At 62.9% G+C, this 8507-nt stretch overlaps 1 protein-coding gene across 2 annotated transcripts in view; it reads left to right on the plus strand.

Moving 5' to 3' along the window:
• UVSSA (UV stimulated scaffold protein A) overlaps nucleotides 1-8507 on the plus strand; it is a 30795-nt gene that overhangs the window by 1397 nt on the left and 20891 nt on the right. For both annotated transcript variants that reach the window (XM_077750409.1, XM_077750408.1), the window contains 5 exons: nucleotides 856-1186; nucleotides 1685-1805; nucleotides 2564-2929; nucleotides 3840-3952; nucleotides 4083-4211. In XM_077750409.1, coding sequence (XP_077606535.1) covers nucleotides 856-1186; nucleotides 1685-1805; nucleotides 2564-2929; nucleotides 3840-3952; nucleotides 4083-4211 — 1060 coding nt within the window. The remainder of the gene's footprint in view (nucleotides 1-855; nucleotides 1187-1684; nucleotides 1806-2563; nucleotides 2930-3839; nucleotides 3953-4082; nucleotides 4212-8507) is intronic.

The raw sequence follows: 8507 nt of genomic DNA on the forward strand, positions 1-8507 counted from the left end.
CTTCCGCCACCTGTGTGTCCCAGCCCTCTCCCACCCGCCCCCCCAACCTCCCCTCCGGATCCCCACTCCGGAGGTGGCGTCCCAGGGCCTGCAGTGGCCGGGCCTGGCAGGTGGCCCCAGGGTAAGGCAGCGTGTTGTGAACTCCTTCTAAAGGCTGTCAGTTGGGTCTGTTGAGAGTGTAAGTCGAAATTTGCTGATTGTCTTTTTCCTGCGTCTACAAAACAGGGAATTTTAAGTGACTACATAGTGAAGTCTTTGCACGTTGACAAGGTGTGCAGCTCAGGTTTCAGCGTATGTCCCAGAAAACTCCAGAACAGCAGTGGGTTTCTTTGCAGGGGAGCTAGCTGGGGAGAGTGACAGGGGACAGGTCCCAGAAGCCCTGTGGTCTTTCCCTTTTGCTTCGGTCACGTGGCTGCACCTGCAAGAGGCTGGGGGCTGTGGCCCCCGTTGGGATGGAGTTCGCCCAGGCTTTCTGTGACGGGCCAGATGGGGAATATTGCAGGCTTTGCAGGCCATAAGTGCCCTGACTGCTCAGCTGTGGGCGGTAACGGTGAACGAGGGGAAGGCGCAGCAGTGGTCGTGTCCCAATAAAACTTTATGGGCACTGACACCGGATCTCGTGATTTTTACGTGTCATGAAGTATTATCCTTTTGATTTGTTTTAGCCATTAAATGACGTAAAAACCATTCTTGGCTCTTGGGTCTTGCAGAAACAGGCAGGGGCCCGAGGCAGCGGTCTGTCCGCCCTGCTGTGGACGGAGGGGAGGGGTTTGGGAGACGGTGCGTCCCCACGCAGAGCACTTAGCAAGGGGACCTCAGTGGCGGGCGCTCGGCAAGCATGGCTGCTGTCTCCAGGTCTTCCGAGGAGCAGCTGAGCCGCGCCTACCGCCTGCTCACGGCCCAGCTGAGCCAGGGGCATGCCGAGATCCGCCTCTCCGCCTTCCAGATCGTGGACCAGCTCTTCACCCGGTCTCATCAGTTCAGGGTGCTGGTCGTTTCCAACTTCCAGGAGTTCCTGGAGCTCACGCTGGGCACCAACCACGAGCAGCCCTTGCCGCCCCCCAGGGAGGCGGCCCAGAGGCTGAGGCAGGCGGCCACCCGGGCAGTCCAGGAGTGGAACGGAAAGTACGGCGCCGCCTACAAGAAGCTCGCCTTGGGCTACCACTTCCTGAGACACGGCAAACAGGTGGGCAGGCCTGCCCAGCCCCTCGCTGCTGGCCAGCATTATGGAGGGGCTCTGGGAGGGGACAAGCAGCCGTAAGAGGGGGACATGGAGTGGAGCCTCCGGTCCTGCCTTCCACAGAAAGCGGAAACGAGGGAAAGGAGTCCGCTTCTCAGACCCCGAGCTTGAGTCCTGCCTGGGTCTGCTTGGGCTCTGGTGGTCCTGGCTGCATGAGACTGGCCAGGACCGGCTCCTGCTGCAGCCTGGGGTCCAGGGCCCCCTCCCCACTGGCTGGAGCGGCATGCTGCTTTCCCATGTGGGTGTGCTTTTCTGGAAGCGCTGCCGGCCCTTATCCTGGTGGGGACCAGTCATTGCTGATGAGTGCATCTCGTCGCGCGCGGAGACACTGGACCCCCAGGGCACAGAGGGCCGGTGCTGACATGCCTTCTCCTGGGCTTCTGTGATTTACTGCGTTTTCCTCGTGTCCTGCATAGTCCTGTCTGATCAACTTCAATTCCTCAGGTGGATTTTGAGGATGTGAACGCGCGGACTCTGGCAGAAAGAAAGCGGGAGGAGGAGAAGCAGAAGCGCTTGGACAGAATCTACAGGGAGAGGTGTGAGCGGGCCATCAAGGACATGGAGGGTGAGTTCTCCTGCCATGGGGGCCGCAGGTGGGCGGACGAGCCGAACTGACCTTGGCAGCAGCCCCCAGCCTGGTCCCCAGGAAGCTCCGGCGGGCCCTCCTTTCCTGCGCCCCCTGGTGGTGCTGCCTGAGAACGATGTTTCCCCGTAAAGGTCCCTGAGCTGGGACGAGGGACAGCTCTTGCTGGCAGCCCTATTTCTGAAACCTGACCCTTTTTTCTGAGCAGCTGGCCCTTTCCACAAGGGGCAGCCAGGGTGAGAGGAACTCAGGAGGAAGGCCCCAGCTGGAGGCACTTTGGGGCCCCGAGGCGGGTGCTGGTGCGGCCCTGGGGAGGGCCCCGCTGGGTGCCAGCCAGCCAGAGCTGCGTGCTGGCGTGCTGTCCGGCTGGGGAGTCCTGACGGCTCTCAGCTGGCCGCTCTCTGCCAGAAGTTCTGCCCACCGTGGTACCTCCCGGCAGAAGCGCCCACGGGCCTCCCGGCAGAAGTCCAAACATGAGGGTGTTACTGAGGACAGCCCGCAGCAGGCACTTGGCAGCTGCATAGCCGGGTGGTTTCTAAGTCGTGGCAGAGCCTCCGCGTGCCCACTGCTGGCCTCTGCCAGGAGCAGGAAGGAGGGGGCCAGAGTCCAGGCGGGCAGCCAAACCCGTGGAACGCATCGCCACCTGGCCCTCCATTGGCCTCTGACCACGAGCTGTACCCTGGGGTGAGGTGCTGCTGCCTGGCATCGTGACTCAACGGGCAGTTCCCGCGTCTTTGCAGAAATGTCTGCCGAAGCCCGGTGCTGCCTCACGGAGGTGGAGAGCTGCTTCAGGCTGCTGGTGCCATTCGACTTCGCCACGGGCCCAGGGGCTGCCTTGCCCGCCGTGGCGTTCGGTGCGTCTGGGGAGGGCGCCCCTCGTCCGGCGGACGCCATGAGGCCTGGGGACGAGGAGCCCTGCTGCAGCAAGAGCCTGCTTGCCTGCGCCCGGCCTCCCCCTTCCCGGACCGCGGGGGCCTCGGGGGAGGGCCAGGAAGACGAGGAGGGGGAGGAGCTGGAGCACAGCGACAGCAGCGACGAGGACGGGTTTGTGCGGCGCCACGGACTGGGCTCCCACAAGTACACGCTGGACGTGGAGCTCTCGTCAGGTGACTCCTGGCTCCTGGGGGCTGGCCGTGGACCCCAGGGATGCTAGCAGAGCTCAGACTCCTTAGGGCCATTGGCAGGGCTGGTACTTCACTTGGGGTCCGGGGTGACTTGAGGCTCAGGGTCCCGTGGCCACACCCCAAGATCCTCCTGGAGAGGGGCGGGTGTGGCAGCAAGGGCGGGGCTGATGCCGCAGGTGACCTGGGGCCCCGGGGAGGCTGTCGTGCCTGGTCCCAGGCTCATCGGGATCAGAGGGTGGCTCTCCACTCTTTGGAGAGGAAATGTGGCTGGAGAGGAGCTTCTCACCACGTCTGTGAGGACGCAGGTGTGCTGTGCAGGGCCCAGCATGGCCTGGCTCCCCGTGTGGGGTGTGGGTGGCTTGAGAGGCCCTCAGGGATGTTCACGGAGGAAGGGCAATCGGTCGGAGCTGTGTGAAGACCTGTCACCCCCAGGCATCTTGGGCCCTACCTGCCCCAAGGAGCTGCCTGCTGTCTGGCTGGGCCTGGGGGGCGGGAGGGGGTGCCCGGCTGCGGGAGGCCTGGGGGCGGGAGGGGGTGCCCGGCTGCGGGAGGCCTGGGGGCGGGAGGGGGGTGCCCGGCTGCGGGAGGCCTGGGGGGATAGGACACAGTGAGGACCCAAGGCTGAGCTGAGGTTCAGGCTTCCATCCCGAGAGCCGTCAGGGCTGCCACGGGCCCCACGCGTGGACTGGGGCATGTGTGTCCATGAGAATATTGTGTACGGGGGGGCGTTGGGGTCAGGCTGAAACAGTTTTCTGCCAAAATCTTAAAGTAATGAAATCTGTTCCTGTGGTCTCAGGTGTGGGGTTCTGGGCAACATGTGGCTGGGGGGTGACGGACAGAAGTGCGGCGGTCCGTCCACGGCGCTGAGTGACGGCCGTGCGCTCTGTCCCAGGCGGCCTGAGGGTGCGCGAGGATGAGGACAACCACGCCGTCGTGCAGTCAGCCCGGGACGCGCTCAAGCTCATCCGAAACAAGTTCCTGCCGGCCGCGTGCTCCTGGGTACAGGTGAGGCCCGTGTCCGCCACACACACGTGCTTGGGTGCGGGCACGGCGAGCGCCGTGCCGGGGTGACCCTCGGGGCGGCCAGGGAGGGTGCCCTGGCCTGCCTGAGTCACGCCTCCCCGTTTGTTGTCAGCTGTTCACCCGCGCAGGGGTCCACGGCGGGCACTTAGAGGCTGCCATCAACCTGAAGGCGGAACTGGAAACCGCGCTGAGGAGGTCTGGGGAGCTGGACCTCGAGCCTGAGGAGGGGCGCAGGGGGGAGGTGAGTGCCGCCTGAGGGCTGGGGCAGAGGTCCCGGCGAAGTCTCTTCTTTGGTCTGTGCTCAGGTTTCTTTTTTCTTTTTTTTTTTAATGTTTTATTTATTTCTGAGAGAGAGAGAGACAGAGCGTGAACAGGGGAGGGTCAGAGAGGGAGATGCAGAATCCGAAACAGGCTCCAGGTTCTGAGCTGTCAGCACAGAGCCCGACGCGGGGCTCGAACCCACGAACCGCAAGATCATGCCCTGAGCCCAAGTCGGACACTCAACCAACTGAGCCACCCGGGCGCCCCTGTACTCAGGTTTCTGAGCATGAGTGACTGGGGCTCAGAAAATTCCCGTTCCTGCCTCATTGGGTGCTCAGTTCCCAAAACAGGAGCTTTGGCCTGAAAGGTCAGAGGGTACTGCCCACCTCCCCCTCCCACCCTCCTGGCCCCCGCCCCCGGAGGTCTTAGGGTCTTGGGCAGGAGGGTGGGGCAGGTGAACTGGGGGAGCAGGCAGAAGATTCTAGCTGGGAGAGAGATCCCAAGGCCCTGGAGGAGGAGGAGATGGCCATGGGCGGAGCTGAGGCCCAAGCCGGCCCCAGTGGAGCCTCCTGGGAGCTGGTAACAATCTCCGGGCTTTGGGGTCTCCTTGGGGTATCCAAGGACACACAGCATCAGGACACCTGCGGCGGACAGAGAATTAGGGCTCCACTCCGGGCTCGTGCAGAGGGCAGTGTCCCTAGCCAGGGGGGGTGGAGGCCGTGGTACCCCACAGAGGCGCTCTCAGGCCGCCAGGTGGGGTGAACATGTGGCCTGGTGCCTAATTTGGGGAGGGCAGTCAAGGCCGGGTGTGTGCTGGTCGCGTGGCACCACACAGGGACCGTGTGGTTTGGGCCGGGGAAGCTGGTGCTCTTGAGAGCCGTGTCTCTAGGCAAAGTCGTGGAGCAGGGACGGCCCACTCTTGGTGACGGGCCCAGGTGAAGTCCGCCAGCCCCTGGGACAGCAGGCCTCAGAGACGGTGACTCCCCGGCTCCCCTCTGGTGGGTCTGGGTCAGGACCTGGAACTTAACGTCCAAGAGGGATCGGAGAGCCGTGTCCTCTGCGGGTGTCCTCAGGGCCAGCAGGGAGAGGCAGCCATAGCCCCCCGGTGGGGTCCGCACAGCACTGCCGTCTCAGAACTGAGGAGGCAGCCTCTGGGTACTGGGCCCTGAACCTGGGCTGTAGCCTGGGAGCCGGACACCAGCATCGCCTGTGTCCAAGGGGCCCCGGAGGGAGGAGGGTGGGGTTCTGCGCAGACACAGCTGTTGCCAAAGGAGGCCTTAGGGTGAAAGGAACAGCATTGCCTGGTGGGGAACAGCGAGTCTGGAGCCCCCGAGACCTAGGACAGACAGTGGTGCTGGCGCCTGGTGACCTTGCTCTCTCCAGGGCCACTGGACGCCCACCGGGCCTCCACCCCGAGTGTGGGAGGGGACCAGGAGGGGGCGACCGGCTGGGCATCGGCCCCCAGGGACCGGCAGAGGGCGATCTTGCCTTTCTCCCGCGAAGCTTGAGGAAAGTTACTGACTGGCCCCGAGATCCTAGCCTGGCTCCCGTGGGTGCGGCATTCCATGGAGGACCCTGCTCGGTGTGTGCCCTCAGTAAGAAGTTAGTTGTGAAAGAAGCACTTTTTTCATAATGGAAGAAGGAGGTTGTTTTGAGATCTTGGGAAGGTGACGTCTGCTTGTTCCGCACGTGCGGAGAGGTTTCTTTATGAACGTGAGGTGACAGCTGGCCTGAGAGCAGGGAGGGGAGCGGGGGCGGGGGGGCACTGGCGTGGCTTCCTGGTGCTCCGGGGGCCGCCCCTCTCCTCTGCGGCTTGTCCTAGAGTCCGCGAGGCTGCCTCCTGCTTTCCCTGCGAAGGCGCCCTGGGGGGCTGGAGACTGCACCTCCCAGAGCTGGATGCAGGCCGGCCCCACCCTCGCCTCTGGCTCCAGGCCCCCCAGGGGAGGAGAGGCCGCAGCCTCACAGCCTGGGAGGCCCCAGGGTGCGCCACGGCTGGCTCAAACCTGAGGGCAGCCCGCGGGCAGCCGGAACGTCCTCTCTCCAGCAGACCCCCAGGGACTGCCCAGGGTGCCCTGTGGGTGCTGGGCTGGGGCTGCTCTCCCTCCCCTTGCTCGCGGACCCATTCAGACCCTCACTGATGCAGCCCCCGGCTCTGTCCCCAGGCATCCAAGGGAGCATCTGGTGGGGGTTGTGCCCCAGCAGGTTGGGGGATGGGAGGCCATCAGGCCGAGGCTCCTGCTTCCGTTCTGAAGGCTGGGGGGGAGGGGACCTGCCTGGGGGAGGGGCTGTGGGTGTCCTGCAGACAGGAGGCTCAGGATGGCCCCGCAGAGTGGAGCCACGTGGCAAGGTGGCTTCCGTGGGAAGGGAATGTCACCGCCTCTGTCAGCCGAAACGACACTTGCCAGACGCTTCTCCACAAACTGCTTTAAAAAAGGCACCGCTCCGAAATCCTTGGAGAGCGTGCTGTCTGCGCTGGCTGGCGCTGGAGATGAAGCGATTGGGGCCGAGCGGCTGAGTGGCAGCGCCCCGCTCAGGTGAGCGCCGCTTCCCAGAATAGCCGCGGCCGCGTATCTGCGCATCTGGCCGCTCTGTGCACGGCGAGCCTCGGGCTAGTTACAAATTAGGAGCGAGCTGCTCTCCGCCCGTTTTCAAGTAAAACGTACAGGGCTTGAAATCACTGGCCTTGGCGTTTCCGCACTTAGCCTGGGCTCGCTGTGGAGACCATGTGCACAGCGGCCCAGCCGGGGACGCTGATTCGGTAGCACGGGTCGGAGGGGTTCAGGGCTATCGAGCGACATGGGAGAGGTCAGAAGAGACACGGGGCTCCTGGTTGAGCACAGACGCTAGAGACACGGCGGTGGGAGCCTCTGGCTGCGGGCACCCCTCCCCGGCTCGCCGAAGCCCGCGGGGCACCCTGGGGGGTTCTGTTTGTTTGCCGCTGTCCTAGTTGTATTCTGTGTTACTGTTGGGTTCTACACGCTGGTTCCCTTTTGACGTAGGGGTTTCATCTTTAAAAAATATTTAAGCCGGGTGTAATACGTGTAAGTGTTTGTTTTATAGAGTGTCTCGTTCTGCGGGAAGCAGGCCGGGGATAAATCGCAAACAGATCAATGTGGAACATCATCTGGTAGATTTAGTCTCTGGCCCCGCTGCCGTGGGAGACAGAGGTGTAATAACCCGTGGCTGCTACATTTGTTAAACTGATAAAAATCCTTTATAAAGTTTAAAATTGCCTGCGGTTTAATTATGTGGCCAAGATCACCAATTATTCTGTATTGTGTAATTAACACAATATTAATTTCTCACCCACCAATATATCTGAAAAAACAACTTGGAGCATCAGCATATGGAAAGGATCAGTAGCGTGTTGTTATGAAATGCCCGGGTCACGTTCTTGTTCTCTCCGCTCACCCGTGCAGCCCCACTGCAGTCCTCACTCGTTCTGAAAGCAGGGACGACCCCATGGCTGTCCCCAGCAGACTGGTCTGAGGGAGGAGGTCCCTGACCTGGGGCTCTTACTGCCCTTGGCATTGGACAGATTTTCCGTCCTGCGGGTGCTGGCTTCCTGTAGGTGAAAAGGACGAGCAGGAAACCCAGGGAATGAAATGCTGAACGAGTCAGGCACCCCAGGGAGGCAGGGAAACTAAATCAGCCGGCGGTGGGGACCTTGTGTTCGGCAGGGCCAGTAAACAACCTTCCTGGTGACACGGCTCCCTCCATCACGCTGAAGGCCAAGCCTGCAGCAAGGGGCTGGGGGAGGGGTCTGCACGCCTCTCGCCTCTCTCACCGGACTGGGAAAGCTGGGAAAGCGTGGGAGAGCGGCCGAGGCACCCACCCCTGCTCAGGGCCGGCCGCCCCCTGTGGGCCCTTGAGCCCTGGGCACAGCCCCGCAGCGCACACCCCCTCCTCCGAAGCACCTTCAGGTTCACGTATGAGCCCGTGGTTGCACAAGCAAGCTCTCAGGTAGATTATGGTACCGCTCCATTTCACAGATGAGAAGACGGAGTCTGGGGGGATGTGGTGTGAGCTTTGGCCCTGGAGGGCGCCGGCCGCCTGCGGTTTTGCCTGTAAAGGTTGGGCTGAGAAAAGAGGGTGTGCACCAAAGGTTTTCCTGTTCCGGTGTGGATGCGGCTCCTTTGGGCGGTGGGAGCTGTCCTAACCAGCAGGTGTGCACCCCGCCAGGTGTGTCAGGTGGCCTGCTGCGTCCAGCAGTGAGAGCCCCGGTGTGGCGGCCGAGGGGAGGGTGCCCATGTGGCCCTGAGCACAGACTCGAGTA

This window comes from Crocuta crocuta, unplaced genomic scaffold (assembly GCF_008692635.1).
Source record: "Crocuta crocuta isolate KB4526 unplaced genomic scaffold, BGI_CrCroc_1.0 scaffold179, whole genome shotgun sequence".
NCBI classification, from domain to species: Eukaryota; Metazoa; Chordata; class Mammalia; order Carnivora; family Hyaenidae; genus Crocuta; species Crocuta crocuta.